The sequence below is a fragment of the Ahaetulla prasina genome, chromosome 14, assembly GCF_028640845.1.
Source record: "Ahaetulla prasina isolate Xishuangbanna chromosome 14, ASM2864084v1, whole genome shotgun sequence".
Taxonomy (NCBI): Eukaryota; Metazoa; Chordata; class Lepidosauria; order Squamata; family Colubridae; genus Ahaetulla; species Ahaetulla prasina.
In genome coordinates, this window is record NC_080552.1 from 16,400,244 (window position 1) to 16,421,832 (window position 21,589).

At 44.0% G+C, this 21,589-nt stretch overlaps 1 protein-coding gene across 1 annotated transcript in view; it reads right to left on the minus strand.

Moving 5' to 3' along the window:
* SYT17 (synaptotagmin 17) overlaps positions 1 to 21,589 on the minus strand; it is a 41,056-nt gene that overhangs the window by 6,219 nt on the left and 13,248 nt on the right. Inside the window, exons 3-7 of the mRNA XM_058157036.1 lie at positions 14,096 to 14,113; positions 9,886 to 10,034; positions 6,423 to 6,571; positions 4,142 to 4,761; positions 3,255 to 3,375 (exon numbers count right to left, since the gene is read on the minus strand). Of these exons, the coding sequence (XP_058013019.1) occupies positions 3,255 to 3,375; positions 4,142 to 4,761; positions 6,423 to 6,571; positions 9,886 to 10,034; positions 14,096 to 14,113 (1,057 nt within the window). The remainder of the gene's footprint in view (positions 1 to 3,254; positions 3,376 to 4,141; positions 4,762 to 6,422; positions 6,572 to 9,885; positions 10,035 to 14,095; positions 14,114 to 21,589) is intronic.

Below are 21,589 nucleotides of genomic sequence, written 5' to 3' on the forward strand. Positions count from 1 at the left end.
AAATCAGTCATGGTTGACTCGTTATCTTCTATTATGAGGCAATTCCTTACGGAAAAATGGCCACACCCATCCCTTTCTCAAAAGTATGGCTTCAAATTTTAAGAAACATGAAACATATTTCATATGGTGAAGGTGTTTTCCCAGACATCTCATTCCATTTTATTGGTGTCTTCAAAGACTGTATGAAAAAAAGGATGGGTATCAATTTTTGTGTGTGTTGACGCCCGCCATAAGAAATTGGAGGGCTGTCTGAGTCACATGATTTGGTCATGCTCCTTTATACTTTCTTCTCTTTTTTTTTTAGGTTTCAAGCCATAAACATACGGTATATAACTCTGGGAAGCACATAACCATTAAATCTGAGGCAGTTATATTTCTAAAATATGGAACTTGACATTTTATGAAGATCTCAAGCTCTCTCTAGAGATATGTCCTGTGTAGGTGGAAAGAAATCAACACGCCAGATGTTAAAGAGTGGAGAAAAGATTTATATTCTCCATCCGGCTTTAAAATGTTTTGCATTTGTTCAAATGAGAAAATAGAGCTCAATATTCCTAGATCTGTCATCTACATTTAATTATATGTTAAAAGGTTAAGTTACATCCGGGGTCTGCAAACTTGGCTCTTTTAAGACTTGTGGACTTCAATACCACAAGTCTGAAAAGAGACTTAAAAGGGAGTTGAAGTCCACAAGTCTTAAAAGAGCCAAGTTTGCAGATCCCTGAGCTACGTGAACGCTGTGTGAATCTTTTCTCTCTCTCTCTTTCTCCCTGGTTTTAATAAATCGTGCATATTTGTCACAATCGTTATATTCTTATTTTCTGTTAAAGATATACTATAATAAAAACCAAGCATAATAGAAGTAGTCCTCGACTTACAACAGTTCATTCAGCGACCAAACTTACGACGGCACATGACTCTGTTTCGCACTTACGACCATTGCAGCTTCCCTGCGCTCATCTGATTAAAATTCAGATGCCTGGCAACTGACTCACATTTGTGACGTTGCAGTGTCACGTGATCCCCTCCTGCGACCTTCCGAAAACCGAGGGGGAAGCCAAATTCACTTAACAACGGTGTGACTCCCTTAACAACTGTAGCCATTCGCTCAACAACTTAAGTTTGTTAGCTTAAGAACGGCAGCGATTCACTTAATAGCGGTGGCAAGGAAGTTTGTACACGGGGCAAAAACAAATGTCTCACTCGGCAACGTACATTTGGGGTTCAATGGTGGTCATAAGTCGAGGACCTGTATAGTAATGCAGGTTTTTAAGGAACAGAAGGCGGGGGAGAAAACACATGTCTTTTTTAAGGGCCAAAAGCAATTCATTGTCGGGGGTAGAAAAATTACATCTTGTATTTATCTCTCTCTTTTTTTTTTCATGGTTATTGGTAACATTTTCCATTCCGGGGGAAAACAATCATCCATGGTAAAATGGCGGAAAATCTGCAGGGGGGGGGTGCTCCTTTTTCTGAAGGAAATGTGGGTGGGAGGGAGAAACAGCCTAGACCTGGTTCTCAGAAAGAGAAGCATCTTCTGAGAAACGTGGACTGGGTAGAAGGCCTGCTATTTCAATTTTTCAACGGACAAAAGGAGACGCAGCTATTGTTGAGCACCGGAGGTCAAAATGTGCTCTTTGATTTTCAATCAGACCTTGGGGAATGGATTCCTGGCTCTCTATGAGGGAAAACAAGCGCGCAGGAAATAAGGTTGGGGCTGAAGGCTGAAGTCAAGGAGGCTCTCAGAGATCCGCTGGTACTACCTCCGCCCTGAGAACGAGGCACCAGGACAGCGCTGGGGGATATTATTGAAGGCCTGGAAGGGGAAAAAAGGTTCTGTAGCCCTTCTGGGTGAAGTCCTGGCGAACCGAGAGAGCCGGAAGACTCAACGACTAAGTCTTTTTGTTCTCCATCTCTCAATTCGGTTTGCAAGATGTTGTTAAGGTAGGTGGGCAGGTAGGTAGGTGATAGACAGATTAGGTAGACAGACAGACAGACAGACACGGCAGGCAAGTAGGTAGGTAGGTAGATGACAGATAGATTAGATATAGATAGATAGATAGATAGATAGATAGATAGATAGATAGATAGATAGATAGATAGATAGATAGATAGATGACAGAGAGAGAGAGAGAGAGAGAGACAGATGGTAGGTAGGTAGGTAGAGACAGACAGATGATAGATAAATGGGATACATGGTAGGTAGGTAGGTAGTTGATAGACTAGATAGATAGATAGATAGATGATAGACAGACAGACAGACAGAGAGAATCAGACAGACATGGTAGGTAGGTAGATGATAGATTAGATAGACAGACAGACAGACAGATAGAGACAGAAGACAGAGAGAGAGAGAGACATAGATGGTAGGTAAGTAGAGACAGACATGACAGATGGGATAGATGGTAGGTAGGTAGACAGACAGAGGGACAGACACAGGGAAAGGGACAGATAAGATGAATAGATTATAGATAGATCAAAGAACTGATAAATAGAAGATGATAGATAGATAGATAATAGGTCAAAGAACCGATAGATGGCTGATGAATAATTGATAGATACATGATAGGGAGGGAAGTGGAGGAGGGAGAAAGAGAAGGAGAGAGAGAGAGAGATAGTAAAGAATAGTGTTGATAGATAGATCAAAGAAGATGGGGGGGAGGAAAGGAAGCTTCTGAGTCTTTCTTGACTCCTGGCAACTGCTTGGACAAGTTCCTACAGTTTTCTTGGCAGGATTTCAGGAGTGATTTTGCCATTGCTTCCTTCCTAGGGCTGAAAGAGACGGACTGGCCCAAAGTCAGCCAGATGGTTTTGTGCCCTAGACAGGACCAGGAGTGGTAGCCTTCAGATTTCGAGCCAGGTACCTTAATTCTTACACCAAACTGGCCCTCAATAAATAATAATAATAATAATAATAATAATAATAATAATAATAATAATAATAATAATAATAATAATAACAACAACAACAACAACAACAACAACAACAATGAAGAGGAGGAGGAGGAGGAGGAAGAGAAGAGGAAGAAGAAGAGGAAGAGGAAGAGGAAGAGGAAGAGGAAGAAGAAGAAGAAGAAGAAGAAGAAGAAGAAGAAGAAGAAGAAGAAGAAGAAGAAGAAGAAGAAGAAGAAGAAGAAGAAGAAATAATTAAGACTATAGCCAGTGTTATATAAATCCATTGGGGAAAATACTTCGATGTTGACCTACATGCTCCGATAAAAAAATGCACACATGCACACATACACAACCCCTACCTGAACCTTGGCTCATATCAGTCTGCAGTAACTGCTTTGCTCTAATTATGTCCACATTGAGTCTCCCGGCACTGGGAAGGTAATTTAATGAGAGCAAAAGCTCTCCCAGCTCAACTTCGTTCTGCAACAGAAAAGGGCAAACGGCATCAAACACTACAAAGATGATGATGTGTCATTTTTTTTTAATGCAATGCATCGCAAATTAAATTCAGTTTTGAAATTGTGAAGGAAGGGGAGGGGAGGGGAGGGAAGGAAAGGAAGAGGGAGGGAAGGGAAGGGAAGGAAGAGGGAAGGGAAGGAGAGGAGAGGGAAGGGAAGGGGGGAAGAGGGAAGGGAAGGGAAGGAAAGGAAGAGAAGGGAAGGGAAGGGAAGGAAAGGAAAGGAAGAGGGAAGGGAAGGGAAGGGAAGGGAAGGAAGAGGAAAGGGAAGGGAAGGGAAGGAGAGGAGAGGGAAGGGAAGGAAAGGAAGAGGGAAGGGAAGGGAAGGAAAGGAAGAGGGAAGGGAAGGAAAGGGAAGGAAAGAAAGGAAAGGGAAGGGTAGGAAGAGGGAAGTGGAAGTGGGAAGGGAAGGAGAGGAGAGGACAGGAGATGAGAGGAGATGAGAGGAAGGAAGGGGCAAGAGGAAGGAAGGAAGAAAGAGGAAGGAAAGGAAAGGAAAGGAAAGGAAGAGGGAGGAAGAGGAAGAAAAGGAAAGGAGAATGGGGGAAGGGAAGAGGAAAGGGAGGAAAAAGAATAGTCAAGAATAGTCAAGAGGAGAAACTATCAAAAGGCTAAAATGATCTAAGAAACATCACTGCAACGGAGCCCTTAAAACCAAACACAGCAAATTAAAAGAACAATTAAATTTTTTTTTCAATTGTACTCACTGAATGGCAACCCGCCAATTACCTGAGCACTAGGGACCAGAGCTTTCCACCAATGGCCGCCCTTCACGAGGTCCACCTCGCTCAACGGCATGGACACCTTCCCGATGACACAATGGCGTGAGAATTTGTCAAAATCCACCACCGTCAAGAGCAGAGTCCTTCTCTGGGCTTCCAAAAACGGGATGTCAAACATGTACCTCTCTTCGAAGATGGGGTTCTGGGTCTTGCGTTTGACCCCCGTCTGCTTGGAGTTCTTCTGGTCGGGAAGGAGACAGATCTTCACGTAGGGATTAGAGTGGGCCATATCTTGCCTGGCGCCATCGTAGGAGATGGGAGGAGGCAGGTCCTTGGCTTCGATGACCCGAACGATCAGATAGTTGTGCAAGAGGTCGTATTGTGTGCTAAAATGTAGCATCCCCAGCTGGTACTTGGCTACGATCTCTTCGTCGGTCAACGAATCCACATCGTCGCTATTTGAATCGAGGGAATAGAGTCTGGGCTCAAATTTCCTAAAATAATCGTCTGGAGTGTAGGTTTTCTTTAGGAAGCCCGGCTGGACAATCTCCTTTTTGGAGCCTAGGATTCCAAACTCGATGGGTTTGATATCAACAAGGGGAGAACTTGGCCTCCTCAGCTCTAGACCTGCAGGAGGGGGAGGAAGAAAAATGGTGGAAGGTCACAGGGATCAGTTGTTCAAAAGGGAAAAATGCTTTGGGTTAAGTTTATGTACACTGAGAACATATGCACCAAGGCAATTCCATGTGTGTCCAATCACACTTGGCCAATAAAAAATTCTAATCTAGTCTAGTCTAGTCTAGTCTAATCTATTCCATTCCATTCCATTCCATTCCATTCTACTCTATATTCTCTTCTCTCTTCTCTCTTCCATTCTACTCTCTATTCTATTCTATTCTATTCTATTCTATTCTATTCTATTCTATTCTATTCTATTCTATTCTATTCTATTCTATTCAACTCAACTCAACTCAACTGCTGGTGAATGGCCTGGACATATCTGTGCAGTTCATGTGGCCTGATAAAAGAAAGGGAAGAATTTTGGTTATATATATATATGTAGGTCTTTGGTTGTTCGGATTTCCTCCCGTGTAAAATTGGAAGTGTCTTGGCGACGTTTCAACGAAGTCTCATTCATCATCTTCAGGCTTCCGCTTCGTGGTTCTAGGCCTTCTAATTGCTTCTAAGCCTTCTAATTGCTCCCAGAAGCACGAAGCGGAAGCCTGAAGATGACGAATGAGACTTCGTCGAAACGTCGCCAAGACACTTCCAATTTTACACGGGAGAAAACCCGAACAACCAAAGACCTACATACAAACACCCGTGAAAACCTCAGAAAACAAATGTGTGTGTGTGTGTGTGTGTGTGTGTGTATTTATGTACATTGAAGAGCCCTGGTGGCGCAGTGGTTACACTGCAGTATTGCAGGCTAATTCTGCCGGCTGCCAGCAGTTCAAATCTCACCAGGCTCAAGGTTGACTCAGTCTTCCCAGGTCAGTAAAATGAGGACCCAGATTGTTGGGGACAAGAGGCTAACTCTGTAAACCATGGATGCTTGTGTGCATGCGCGGTGGAGCTGCGCTGGGGCAACGGCTGGCGTGTCCGCAGAGAAGGCTGCCATAGGTTTGCCATCACAGCCCTATCACTTGGGTTTTCTCGTGTCCTGGTTAAATGTGTTCTGTAAAGGTACTTGAAGAGACCTATTTTATCATCAGGATAACGAAGCACCTCCTCCTCCTCCTTCCATCAAGCTCCACCAATAATAATAATAATAATAATTTAATTTTTATACCGCCCTTCTCTTGAAGGACTCAGGGTGGTGAACAGGCAGATAAAATAATACCATATATTACAATAAAAACACTCTTTAAAAAACTTATTCAATATGGCCTAAAATTTAAAATACAATACCAAATATAAAATAAACCCCAATAAAATCATATTTAAAAAACCCTATTTAAGCCAGTCCTGCTCGAAAGAATAGATACGTCTTCAGCTCGCAGCGAAAGGTCTGGAGGTCAGGAAGTTGTCGAAGTCCTGGGGGAAGCTCATTCCAGAGGGTAGGTGCCCCCACCGAGAAGGCTCTCCCCCTGGGGATCGCCAGCCTACACTGTTTGGCTGACGGCACCCTGAGAAGACCCTCTCTATGGGAGCGTACCGGCCGGTGGGAGGCATGTGGTAGCAGAAGGCGGTCCCGAAGATATCCCAGTCCTATGCCATGGACCCATCCTATCTGCCAACATGGCCTTCAGGGGTTGTCCACCTACTTCGAGCCCCAGTCAACTTACTCGAAATTCGTCTTGTAAGGCTGTAAGCGGACGGGGAGGTGTCGGTGGACGACCGTCGTCTGTCCAGTGAAACGTTCTGAGGGGTTGGTGATGGTTCACTCGTTGGGTTATCCGAGTTGCCATTTTTGTCTTCACTCCGATTGCTCAGCCTGTGGGAAAGACCAAATCTTGGAATCATCCAGGCAACGCTTTCAACTTCTCGTTTTCTTCACCAGTACTGTTGAGCATCCAAGACTTTTGAGGAAAAGATTCATGGGTGCATTGATGATAGATCGTAGATGGAGAGTCAAAAAAAAAAATACCCGAGTGTCACATGAGATGATGGGACAGCAGGCCCTAGGCCTCTCTGTCTCAACCACAACAACTTTAAGAAACATGGACTTCAAGTCCCAGAATTCTCCAACAAGCCATACTGAGGAGCTTTAAGATGGGACTTGAAGTCCACATACCTGAAAGTTCCTCAAGATGCTGGCTAGGGAATTCTGGGAGCTGAAGTCCACAGGTCTTACATTTCCCAAGATTGAGGAAGATTAGAAACCAAAAGTTCGGTTTCTAACTTTTAGAAGTTTAGGGTAGGGCCAGCCAGGAGTTGGATTTGGGGGTTCTCCAAACTGCACAGAATCTTAGCTATTTATTTATTTATTTATTTATTCGAATTTTTATACCGCCCTATCTCCCGAAGGACTCAGGGCGGTGTACAGCCAAATAAAAACATAAGAATAATACAAATAAAAACAACAATTAAAAAACTTATTAATTAGGCCGAAATTAAAATATCACTAAAATAGTATAAAACCCTATTAAAACTAAATTTAAAACTAAAAACCCTAGGCTAGCCCTGCGCAAATAAATAGATGTGTCTTAAGCTTGCGGCGGAAGGTTCGGAGGTCGGGAAGTTGGCGCAGCCCTGGGGGAAGTTCGTTCCAGAGGGTGGGAGCCCCCACAGAGAAAGCCCTTCCTCTGGGTGTCGCCAGTCAGCACTGCCTGGCGGACGGCACCCTAAGAAGTCCCTCTCTGTGAGAGCGTACGGACCCCTGAGAACCCCCAGCAGCCCCACCCCTGATTGTTACTGTGGGGAAAATAGGAGGAGGAAGGGGGTACTTAAAATGTACGTCACCTTGAATTTTTAAAAAAAAATCAAAATAAATAAATCCAATTTTTTCTTTAAAAAAACACCTAATGCAAACAGAAAGCGAGCCAAAGGGCCTATATTCCCCTCTCCCCATCCAGCAAGCCACGGCTGCTGCTAATTTACAATTCTGTTCACTCTCTCTGCTTCTTTTTGAAAAGCTCCTGGTTTTTGCTTAACGAGGGCGACCGCTGAGAGAAGAAGAATGGAGCTACGCTTCCAGTTTCATTTCACAGAATACAAGGCGTTTCTTTTCTTTTTTTAAAAAAAAAAACACGTATAAAATGAAAGACACATGTCGTTTATCTTATGACCTACCCCACCTCAAAGCTCTCCACCCCCTTGCAGTTCTCGCCTCAAAGAAATAAAAACAACAAGGGGAGGAAAAAAAGTGATAAGAAAGCACATTATTAGAGAGGGGATAAAGGAAGGGGGTCTTCCCCCCCCTCACCGTTCTTGTTATATCAACGTAATTAGGTTGGCTACCGTGAGACAGAGAAGTTGGTCAGCCCTCAGAAGGTTAAGCAATCGTTTAAAAAGCACAAATGTTTTTCTTCTTTGAGGTGAAATTATGCTTAACACCTCTTATCTGACTCTGGCTGCAAATATATGTTTATAAAGGAAGGTTGCCCTGCTTGTAGTTGGCACAAATATGTATGTATGTATTATGTATGTATGTATGTATGTATGTGTGCATGTCTGCATGTATGTATCAGTGGTGGGTTGCCCCCGGTTCAGACCAATTCTATAGAACCTGTAGTAAAACCGGCGAGAGGCTCCGCCGACTGACCCAAACGTCATCAAAACTCTTCTGTGCATGCATAGAAGCATGGGCACAATGCAAACCAGTAGTAAAGGTAAGTAGAACCCACCCCTGGTATGTATGTATGAAGGAAGGATACTCTGCTTGTAGTTGACACAATTATATATATTTACAAAAGGAGGATACCCAGCTTGTAGTTGGCGCATACACACACATACACATGTACGTACGTATGTATATTTATATGTATATGTATGTATGCATAAAGGAAGGATGCTTCTGCTTGTAGTTGGCACAAATATATATTTAAAAAAGGTTACCTTGCTCGTAAATGGCACAAATTATATATATATATATATATATATATATATATATATATATATATATATATATATATATATATATATGTCTTTGGTTATCCGGGTTTCCTCCCATGTAAAATTGGAAGTGTCTTGGCGCCGTTTTGACGAAGTCTCATTCATCATCTTTAGGCTTCAGCTGCGTGCTTCTTCGTGCTTCTGAGATTGTTCCCAGAAGCACGAAGCTGAAGCCTGAAGATGATGAATGAGACTTCACAAACGCCGCCAAGACACTTCCAATTATATGGGAGAAACCAATAACCAAAGACCTACATACAAACACCATAAAAACCTCAGAAAATATATATATATATATATATATATATATATATATATATATATATATATATATATATATATATTTATTTATTTATTTATTTATTTATTTATTTATTTATTTATTTATTTATTTATTTATTTATTTATTTATTTATAAAGGAAGAATATTCTGCTCATAGATGGGAGAAATATATATATTTATAAAGGACTGATGCCCTGCTTCTACATGGGACAAATATATATATTTATAAAGAAAGGATAACCTGCTTAGGATCAGGGGTGGGATTCAAAAATTTTAGCAACCGGTTGTCTGCCCGATTGCTGGATGGGCGTGGCCATGGTGGGTGTGGCCTACTCGGCCTCCTGCACCATGGCGGTGGGGGGGGGGAGGCGTTTTCACGCTCCCCAAGCTCCGGAGGCTTTCTTCAAGCCTCCAGGAGGGTGAAAACGACCTCCCCTGTGCTCCAGAGGCCCTCCAGAGGCTGGAAACGGGCCTATTTCTGGACTTCCAGACGGCCCATTTTTTGCCTTCCCAGAGCCTCCATGCGGGCACTGCATTTACCTGGCATCCAAAACGGGCTGCGTGGAGAATCCTGGGAAGGATGGGGCAAGGTAGGCAGGGCCAATCAGTCCTTGCAACTACTGGTTTGGGGAACCAGATGTACAATTAGCATCCGGTTCACTTGAACCGGTCTGAACCGGCTGAATCCCACCCCTACTCATGATGGAACAAATATACTGTATATATTTATAAAGGAAGGATACCCTGCTTGTAGAGGACACAAATATATATTTAAGTAGGAGGAGGAGGATTGAGGGGTCCTTGGTGCTGAGTTTGATGGTTTTCTTGCAGACATTTCATGACCAAACTAAGTAACATCATCACAACCACCCTTCAATTCAAGGGTGCCTTGAAACTACTTCCAAACTTACAACCAGGGAGGGGTTTGGGCTGGAAAAGGCCCCAGGATTTCCACTTCGTCTTCGTTGGACTGGCAACAGCTGCACTCGTAGCACTTCTGACAACAATTGCGACAGGTCCATCGGCACAGCAAGAGATCCGAGATTCTAGACAACAGGCCCTGAGGCCGTTGGAAACCAGAAAGCAAAAATTACAACCAGCCGATGACGAACAAGGATAAACAATTGTAATTGAACAGGCAGATCCCAGGAGGATTCAGCCCTCTGGGTTGTTGTTGTTGAGGGTTTTTTTGGACATCTTTGCAGTCACAGATCTACATTTTCGCTTATTCTGCTTTGGAGCTTTCTGGGTATCGATGGATGATGGGCTATCAAGTCTTTTTTGACTCCTCGCGATTAAAGAGATAGATTTTTGTCCACAACTTGGGATTACTGGACATCAAACCTATCATCCATGAAAACTGGGAATATGTGAGCCGGTGTCCAAAATTTCTAGCAAGGATCAAGGAGACAGTATGAAAACCACAATAGGGTTCTTTTTTGATTTTTTTTCTGGTTCCTAAACCATGGCTTAGGGCCCTGATGGCGAACCTATGGCATGCATGCCAGCAGTGGCACACAAAGCCTATTCTGTGGGCAGGCGTGCCATCTCCCCAGCTCAGAGCCCCCTCTGTGGGCACGCACACCACCGCCTCAGCTCAGCCAGCTGGTTGTCAGGTTTACAAGGCGCATATGCGCGCCGGCCAGCTGGTTGTCAGGTTTCCAGCACTCTGGCATGCATATGCGTGCAAAATTTCCATTTTGGGCACTCTGTGCCTAAAGGTTAGCCATCAGTTGCTTAGGGTTAGCATGACAGCAGCCCCGGTGGCTCATCCAAGCCTTGGCTAAAAATCCATGGTTTAGCATAGGAGGGTCAAACTAAGCTAGGGATGTCCGACCTCGGCAAGTTGAAGACCTATGGATTTCAACTCCCAGAATTCCCCAGCCTGCCCCGGCTGGGCCTCGAGTTTTTCTTGCAAACATACACTCTTGCAAACTATAACAACTGCACAAGTCGACCTGTTTTCCAAACCCTCTGCTAAGAATGGAAGATGCAGAAGAGGAATAAAGGTTCATCAATTAAAAACAAAATAATTCTAATTCAATGAGAAGATTCCAAAGTTTGCTCACAAAGCAAAACCCATTGTTTCCACTACACTAACCAAGCCAATAAAATATCTCGGCGCTTTACTGTGAGCAGAATCGAGGGAATTTAAACCTCGCTGTACGTTTTTATAATCCGTAATCTTTCGGGGATCAGAGCAAGCATTTGAAACAAAGAGGAAGAGCTTTCATGCTTTGAAAGCCATGGGAGTGGATCTGATCACGAAGAAAAGGTCAGCCGCTTCTGACCTTTTCAAAGCAAAGACCACATCAAAGGAAAAGTAGGGTGTGAGAGCATCATGCGTCAAGGGATGGTCAAGCAAAATAAAATCCAGGTTTCAGGGAAGCAAATCACAATCGGCCAAACCAGTGGTGGCAGGAAAAATGTTTTATTTTTTCAATGTTTCGGTTTAGTTTTTGTCTCTGTTCAGTTTTGAATTTTGAATTTTAATCTTTTCCATAAAATAAAAAAGAAATCGAATGAGAACAATTGGCCAACTACCAAAGCTGTGAAAGCAGTTGATCATGAATCAGGACCCTGGACAGCTCCAGAAAGATCCAGGATGGGACCCTAAACCACTGAAATGTTGCCTCAGCCACAAACTTAAGAATTTAAATCTAGTTGCATTGGAGGTCCAATAGGAGTTTCCAGAAGAAACCTCATCAATTAAAAGGATGTTACTGATTCCAAAATCTTTGGCATCCACAAGACCAAAACCATCATGTCAGGGTTCCGACGGATGCCCTAATTAAATCACGAGTCTCAAGCCAAGCTTCAAAAGAAATCCAGTTATTGGGAGCTTCATGTCGGCACATTCCAAAGTGAAGCCAGCTCTGACCCTACGTAATTTACGCTCCAATTATGACCCTGTTTCCCCCTGCCCCTAGGTGTGTCATCAATCACATTCGCCAACGGAGCAAATTTGCGGGTTGTAGAGGTCACTCCCCTGGGCTGCTCTAGGTAACCCTGGGATACAGCCTTGAGAGAGATAAGCATGGAATGTGCATCTGTCTCTGGCTGCTGTGCCATTTCGCTGGTTTCCCACCCACCCTGGCCTATGGCAACTCGAGAGCAGGCCAGGGATGTTTTGCAAGTTGACACATCACGTCTCTCTAGGACTTCTCAAAAGTTTGAAGTCAGAGAAGAGCAATAGATCAGAGACATAAATATGTACACCGGGAGTGAACAACTATGTCAACTTTACAGCCTGTGGACTTCAGTTCCCAGAATTCCTGAGCCAGCCATGCTAAGGAATTCTGGGTCTGGACCATGCTGGCTCAGGAATTCTGGGAGTTGAAGTCCACAGGGTGTAAAATTGACATAGTTGCCTACTCGGATGTATAGCATGGTGGTGAAGGAGGAAAGCACCTGGCCCAGGTGTTGATTCCCTACTGTAGCAGGGAATAACCAGCAAATATAAAGATGAACCTTTGTATACAGAATAATTCCCAGTTTATATCTTACATCTTCTGCTGGCCAGCTGTAATTGTAGAGGTAGCCCTTGACTTATGACAATACAGACCAGAAGTTCCATTGCTAAGCAAGGCAGTTAAAGTGAGTCACGCCCTGTTTAATGACCTGTTTTCCCACTGTTGTTCAGCAAATAGAATACAATAGAATGTAGAATAGAATAGAATGTAGAATAGAATGTAGAATAGAATAGAATAGAATGTAGAATAGAATAGAATAGAATAGAATAAAATGTAGAATAGAATGTAGAATAGAATAGAATAGAATAGAATAGAATAGAATAGAATAGAATAGAATAGAATAGAATTTTTTATTGGCCAAGTGTGATTGGACACACAAGGAATTAGTCTTTGGTGCATGTGCTCTCAGTGTACATAAAAGAAAAGATACGTTCATCGAGAATCATAAGATATGGAAGGGAAAGGAAGAGAAGAATGGAATAGAATAGAATAGAATAGAATAGAATAGAATAGAATAGAATAGAATAGAATAGAATAGAATAGAATAGAATAGAATAGAATAGAATGTAGAATAGAATAGAATAGAATTTTTTATTGGCCAAGTGTGATTGGACACACAAGGAATTAGTCTTTGGTGCATGTGCTCTCAGTGTACATAAAAGAAAAGATACGTTCATCGAGAATCATAAGATATGGAAGGGAAAGGAAGAGAAGAATGGAATAGAATAGAATAGAATAGAATGTAGAATAGAATAGAATAGGGAATAAAATGTAGAATAGAATAGAATAGAATAGAATAGAATAGAATAGAATAGAATAGAATAGAATAGAATAGAATTTTTTATTGGCCAAGTGTGATTGGACACCCAAGGAATTTGTCTTCGGTGCGTATGCTCTCAGTGTACATAAAAGAAAAGGTGTGTTCATCGAGAATCATAAGATACAACACTTAATGATAGTCATAGGTTAAAATAAGCAATCAGGAAACAATCAATATCAATAGTAAGGATACAAGCAACAAAGTTACACTCGTAAATGGGAGGAGATGGGTGATACAAATCGCTGTATTTAAATGAATCATGTAGTCACTAAGTAGATCTGGCTTTGTCTGTCAGAAGCCAAGCTGGGAAGATTTCAGACGGCAATCACGTAACTCTGGGACACTGCAAACATTTTAAATACATGACAGCTGCCCCACGACCCCGTTTTGATCATGTGACTATCGGGAATGCGCCGACGGTTGTAAGTGTGAGGACTGGCACTTTTTCCAGTACGGTTATAAGTTCAAATGGTCAGGAAATGAATGAGTCAAGGACTACCTGTCCCTCAAAGTGATTGTCCGAGCCGAGCAATGGGGGAATTCCCAATTCTCTCCCCCAACATGAGGACTAGAAATTTGGTTCGCCGGTGGAGAGACGGCAGGTGGAATGATCTGCAGCCAAACCGAGCAAAACCAGCCAGCAAGCCAGAGTTTTCCTTGCTGTTTAGCCACAAGAAACCAAGGTGTGTTTTTAACCCACACAATTTTACACCAGAAAGCGTAGAGAGCCAGACAGGGAAAAACAACAACAACAACACCACCACTCAACTCCACACGAAGGTCTCGTTCTGAGTGTCAGGAGAAAGGATGACTCATCGATTAACTCACCTCATTTATCGGTTCCAACTGTCCTTTTCGATATCCACGATGAAGCAAAGGGAGAGAAAATGGAAAAAAAAAAAAAAGACGAGACCGCTTTAGTTAAAGGTTTAATGATTTTCCCCTCCCCACCTGTGAGACAAAATACACAACTGTGGGCCTTCGCTTTCCTTCCTAGCAGAGGGCGGAAAATAAAGCTATTTTGAGATCTCTCTAATTTTAGGTCAGGTTAAAAAAAAGAATCTCCAGGCGGGATATTCAATTGCTAATATAAATTTTCCTCAGTGGGCTGACTATTTTTGTCCCTTTGCAAAAGAAAAAAGAAAAAAAAAGAGCTCTTTATAAATCTCCCTGTAATTTGGGCTATTATAAAAGTAGTGCTTGACTCACGACCATAAAGGAAAAGGTTCCCCTTGCACATACGTGCTAGTCGTTCCCGAACTCTATTATTATTATTTTATTATTATTATTTATTCGATTTTTATACCGCCCTTCTCCCGAAGGACTCAGGGCGGTGTACAGCCAAAAGTAAAAACAAACAATACAATATACAATTTAAAATACAAATTAAAAAACTTATTTTATAATTGGCCTAAAAAACTTTAAAATATATAAAACTAAAACCCCATTAAAATTAATATTAAAAAATTTAAAATCTAGGGGGCAATGCTCATCTCCATTTCAAAAGCCGAAGAGCCAGCGCTGTCCGAAGACGTCTCCGTGGTCATGTGGCCGGCATGACTCAATGCCAAAGGCGCATGGAACGCTGTTCCCTTCCCACCAAAGGTGGTCCCTATTTTTCTACTTGCATTTTTTAACCTGCTTTCGAACTGCTAGGTTGACAGAAGCTGGGACAAGTCACGGGAGCTCACCCCGTTATGTGGCGGCACTAGGGATTCAAACCGCTGAACTGCCGACCTTTCGACCGACAAGCTCAGCGTCTTAGCCGCTGAGCCACCGCATCCCGACTTATGACCATAATTGAGCCGAAAACTTTTGTTGCTAAATGAGACAGTAGTTCAGGGAGTTTCACTGCCATTTTGCACACTTCCTTGCCACCATGGTTAAGCCAGGGAATCACTGCCGTTGTGAAGTTAGTTGTGAAGTTCTTAAGCGAGCCTGGCTCCCTCATGGACTTCGCTTGTCAGAAGGGGATTACAGGATTTATTTATTTTATTTATTTATAGTTTAATTTCTATACTGCCCTTCTCCCAAAGGACTCAGGGCGGTTTACAGCCTTTTAAAAACACAAATAGTACATAAATAACAAATTTAAAACAAAATATTAAATAGGCCTAATTTAACTAAAACGGTCATAGACCGACGTAAAAACCCTTAAAATTTTAATTAAAATGCACTCGGGCTAGTCCCGCACGATTAAATAGTAAGGTCTTCAGTTCCCGCTTGAAGGTTCGGAGGTCGGGGAGTTGGCGTAACCCCGGAGGCAGCTCGTTCCAAAGGGCCGGTGCCGCCACAGAGAAGGCCTTCCCCCTGGGGGCCGCCAACCGACATTGTTTGGTCGACGGCACCGTGAGCAGGCCCACTCTGTGGGAGCGCACAGGTCGTTGGGAGGCCAGCGGTGGCAGAAGGCGGTCTCGTAAATAGCCCGGTCCTAAGCCATGGAGCGCTTTGAAGGTGGTCACTAACACCTTGTTAGGTGGTCACGAACACCACTAACACTGGATCCCGGGGACACTACAACCGTCACAAATACGAGGCAGTTGCCAAGCATCTGAATTTTGATCAAATGACCAGGGGGATGCTACAATGGCCGTAAGTGTGAAAATTCACACATCATTGTTTTAGTGCCACTGTCAGTTCCAAATAGTCACTAAATGAATGATTCTAAGTCAGTGTGGCTAACCTTTTTGCCATCGCGTGCCAAAAGCTGGGGAAGTGCGGGGGGGGGGGTGTCGCACACATCTGTGCCCACACCCATAATTATATGCGCCCCGCCTACCACACATGCGCACGTGACCGCCCCCCCCATGCTCCTCCCGCTTTTGGCATGCAATGGCACAGTGAGCCCGTTTTTTGCTTTCCCCAGGCTCCAGAGCCTTTCTAGGAGCCTGGGGAGGGCAAAAATGGCATTCCGCCAGAAATGGCCCATTTCCCTACTTCTGGTGGGCCCAGAAGGCCTGAAAATCAGCTGGCCAGCATGCACATGCGCGTTGGAGCTGAGCTCGCGGGCCCACTGATATGGCTCTGTGTGCCACCCATGGCACGTGTGCCATAGGTTCACCATCACGGTTCTAAGTCAAGAATTATTTCGATGCTACAGTTCTGATATGATAGAAGACCAGTTATTATTATTTTTTTACACTTGATGCAGAAAACTCCATGTCTAAACCCAACGTTTTCTAGGAATGGCTGGAAATTCCGGCCTGAAATCCTGGCACGGAATCAATCCAAGGAATCTTAGCAGGGGTGGTATTCATTTACTTTCCCTACTGGTTTGCAAATGTGAACCCATGCGTCCACGCATGTGCCCGGCCTTCTGTGCTTGCACTTTGCTGGTGCACGTGCCTTCCACATGTGCACCCGGCCTCAAAAACGTGGCCAAATAGGACGGCATAGAGCCGGGATCGGTGGGTGGTGCCCACCAGCGATTTCTGCTACCAGTTCGGGCGAACCGGCTGAATATCACTTCTGAAGTGGTATTCAGTGAACCGGCTGAATACCACTTCTGAATATTAGATTAAATGAATCATTAAAAAATATCCATTCAGTTGGTTAGAATAGAGCAGGGGTCTCCAGCCTTGGCAACTTTAAGCCTGGAGCTCTGCTGGCTGGGGAATTCTGGGAGTTGAAGTCCTCCAGGCTTAAAGTTGCCAAGGTTGGAGACCCCTGGAATTGGGGATTAAAAAGCCAGTAGGATTGGCATGGAAAGACTTAATAATAATAATAGTAATAGTAATAGTAATAGTAATAGTAATAGTAATAATAATAATAATAATAATAATAATAATAATAATAATAATAATAATAATATTTTAATTTGTATACTTATTTGGTGGTCTAGACTAGAAATGGGTATTCCAAATTAAGAGATCTGGTTCAACGTATTTCTGATCCTAAAGATTTCTGGTTGCAATGGGATCCACTGGACTTCTTCCAAAAGACTTGCTTTGTGAAATAATTTGGCGTTTTCTGTGCATAAAACGGCGGTTCAGTGGGCCACACAGGGCTCCTCTCTTGCAACGGACCATTTCTAAACACCGATGCTTTTGCTCAGACTTGCATAAGGCACGTAGCCAAAATGTGGGTCTGTACAGAGATTCTCAAACTTTGCAGTAGACGTACCCCCAAATTAAAAGGACACGGTATGCAGAAATCATCTTCTTTGGATGCTCTCCTGGTGGTTTTCTTGCAGATGTTTCATTCAGGATGTTAACTAGTTTGGGTAATGAAACATCTGCAAGCTCAGAGAACACCAAGGACCCCACAATCTTCCTTCAACCCCCCCGCCCCGCCCCCGCTAGCCTTGATGATGTTACCTAGTTGGGTCATGAAACGTCTGCATGAAAACCACCTAGCTCAGAGAGCACCAAGGACCGCATAGTCCTCTTCCTCCGGTCCTCTTCCTCCCTATCTCCTCCTCTTCCTTCTCCTCCTCCTTCCCCTTTCTCTTCCTCTTCTCCTTCTCCATCCACAAAATCACTCCCTTCCAGCCCTGATGATGTTACCTAGTTGGGTCATGAAACGTCTGCAAGAAAACCACCAAGCTCAGAGAACACCAAGGACCCCAAAATCCTCCTTCTCCTCCAACCCTCCTTCTAGCCCTGATGATGTTACCTAGTTGGGTCATGAAATGTCTGCATGAAAACCACCACGTTCAGAGAGCACCAAGGACCCCATAGTCTTCTTCCTCCGGTCCTCTTCTTCCCCTTCTTTTCCTCTCCTCTCCTCCTTTTCCTCCTCTTCCTTCTCCTTCTCCTTCTCCTCCTCCTCCCCCTTTCTCTTCCTCTTCTCCTTCTCCATCCACAAAATCACTCCCTTCCACCCCTGATGATGTTACCTAGTTGGGTCATGAAACGTCTGCAAGAAACCCACCAAGCTCAGAGAACACCAATGACCCCATAGTCTTCTTCCTCCGGTCCTCTTCTTCCCTTCTTTTCCTCTCCTCTCCTCTCCTCTCCTCCTTTTCCTCCTCTTCCTTCTCCTCCTCCCCCTTTCTCTTTCTCTTCTCCTTCTCCATCCACAAAATCACTCCCTTCTAGCCCTGATGATGTTACCTAGTTGGGTCATGAAACGTCTGCAAGAAAACCACCAAGCTCAGAGAACACCAAGGACCCCAAAATCCTCCTTCTCCTCCAACCCTCCTTCTAGCCCTGATGATGTTACCTAGTTGGGTCATGAAATGTCTGCATGAAAACCACCACGTTCAGAGAGCACCAAGGACCCCATAGTCTTCTTCCTCCGGTCCTCTTCTTCCCCTTCTTTTCCTCTCCTCTCCTCCTTTTCCTCCTCTTCCTTCTCCTTCTCCTTCTCCTCCTCCTCCCCCTTTCTCTTCCTCTTCTCCTTCTCCATCCACAAAATCACTCCCTTCCACCCCTGATGATGTTACCTAGTTGGGTCATGAAACGTCTGCATGAAAACCACCACGTTCAGAGAGCACCAAGGACCCCATAGTCTTCTTCCTCCGGTCCTCTTCTTCCCCTTCTTTTCCTCTCCTCTCCTCCTTTTCCTCCTCTTCCTTCTCCTCCTCCTCCCCCTTTCTCTTCCTCTTCTCCTTCTCCATCCACAAAATCACTCCCTTCCACCCCTGATGATGTTATCTAGTTGGGTCATGAAACGTCTGCAAGAAACCCACCAAGCTCAGAGAACACCAATGACCCCACTATCCTCCTCCTCCTACCCCCCCTGCTATCCCTGATGATGTTATCTAGTTGGGTCATGAAACGTCTGAATGAAAACCACAGAAGAGCACCAAGGACACCACATTTCAACCCAGAGCTACGAATATTCTCCTTTGCGGAGAACACATCTTCCTCTTCAATAAACAAAGTCAACGATTCGGGTTGAGGTTAAGATGGGGCAAAGTATAACGACATGGTTTCCTTGCAATCATTACATTTTGAGAAAAACATCACAGCTGTCCTCAAACTTTGTGGCATCATAAAGGTCCCTGCAGGGCAACTCTGAGCTGTTCAAGCTTGCACAAACAAACGACCAAAAAGCTCAGAGTGTGTTTTGATCACACTCTTGTTGTGCAGTTATAGCACGTATTAACCTAACCACTGACATTTGCAAACAGTGGTTGGCAAGCCACTGTGGTCAATTCTCCCGGACTGTATAAACCACGATTTCAACATATGTAAAGGTAAAGGTTCCCCTCGCACATACGTGCTAGTCGTTCCCGACTCTAGGGGGCGGTGCTCATCTCCGTTTCAAAGCCAAAGAGCCAGCGCTGTCCGAAGAGGTCTCCGTGGTCATGTGGCCGGCATGACTCAACGCCAAAGGTGCACAGAATGCTGTTCCCTTCCCACCAAAGGTGGTCCCTATTTTTCTACTTGCATTTTTTATGTGCTTTTGAACTGCTAGGTCGGCAGAAGCTGAGACAAGTAACGGGAGCTCACCCCATTACGCGGCACTAGGGATTCGAACCGCTGAACTGCCGACCTTTCGATCGACAAGCTCAGTGTCTTACCCACTAACATATGAAATCCCAGTTATTTTGGGGGTTTTTTTGCCCACCGCATCGTATCTTGGTATTAATCCATTGTTACTTTTATCGCTTCCTCAGTCTTCAGTTTAAGTTAGCAGTCTCCTTGGGGTAATAAAAAAAACCTCTCTCTCTCTCTTTTTTTTTTTTTTTTGCTCTGAAAAATGCCATGAAATTCATTTTGCGGTTCCAAGATCGTACAACATTCAAAACAAGACCCAAATGTCAGTCTAGATTTTCCTTGAAAGGTTTTGCATGAGTCACTTTGGGAGTTTTCTGAGAACAAGTCCTAAGAAGTTTGAGTAGCGGTAGTCCTCGGCTCACGGCCACAGGTCAGCCCTAAATTTCTGTCGCTAAGCGAGAAGGTTGTTATAAGTGAGTGTTGCCCCGTTTTACGACCTTTTTATTGCCCCAGTTTGTTAAGTGAATCACTGCAGTTAAGTCAGTTGCCAAGTATCTGAATTCTGAATTTTTGGTCAAGGGACCATATGGGGATGGCTGCATCCGTCATATATGTGAAAAATGGCCCCGAGTTACTTTTTGTAACTTCGGTCGCCAAATGATGCGGTTGTAAATTGGGGACTAGTTGTACTATACCAAGCCCAGATTGTGAATGGTTTATGGTTCATGTGTTTTCTGCATCCAGAAAAGTGTGTGAATGCAATGATTTAACTAACTCTGGACCAATAAACCATCCAGCATCCTACACAAGATCTCAGAAACCTTTCCCAAGCCTTATGAAATCCGTAGAAATAGACCACCACCCCATGATCTATTTGTTGCATGGCCTCTGCATTTATCCGCTTTCTCTTCTCTCAGCCTGGTCTACCTCTCAGGACTGTTGTGAGGACAACTTTAAAAAAAACAAAAACCCATGCTTACAGCTTTACGATGCAGGGGGAAGTGTATTAAAAACAGACAATGCCCTTAAGACACATGAAGCTGCTGAGGAAGCAGACTTGTAGCCCCCTCCCCTCCTCACTCCCTTAGATGAGGATGATGGGAACTGGAATCCAAGGCGCTTTAAAAAAAGTTTTCTCAAGAGCAGCAAGCATGGGGCGTGAAGCAGGTTGAGCTTTCTTTGCCCCTTCCCTCCTTTTCTTCTCCGGATTTGGAAACCCCCCTCCCCAAATTTTCTTTCTTTTATTCCAGCTCCTTCAAGCTTTCAGAATGACCCTCGGCCCATTATATTCTTTAAATACAATTTTAACCGACAACCTTCAGGGTCTTTTTTAACAAAAACTATATTTGAGCAGGCAGAGGAACCAAAATAAAACCAGATCAGGTCTACTCAGGAAGGGAGAAATTTTTTTAAAAAAATCAGCTTTAGCGAAAGAAACGTATCAACTCAGCTAAGCGGCTCGCCCCGGGGTGCAAAATTCGCTATTTGCGTTTTTCATCCCCCCCCCCCAACATCTCTCTCTTCCTTCCTCTCCTCCCTCCATTGGCCGGCTTCACCCAAGCTGCGTGTGCCAACCTTTCCCACAATCGCATCCGCAAGCCCACTCCCATCTCCCCAGGAAAGGTCAACAGGCACCGCCGGGCATTTTACACGCATCTGGTGCTGCCAGATGGGCGACCCCCACGCTACACTTCCTTCCATCCCGCCCGCTTTGGCAGCTTGATTTCAGGGCAAGCCCCTTCCCACCCACCCAGCCGCCCAACAAGCGCCCGCTTTGCCCGCCGCGCTCCGGTGCTCCGAAACAGCGAAGGTCGTGGGAATTCTGCCCAAAGACGGCGAGAAGAAAGCGAAAAGCCAGCAGAAAAAAAAGAAGGAAGGAAGGAAGGAGAAATGAAAAAAAAAGGAGAAATGAGAGGAAGGAAGGGAAGGAAGGAAG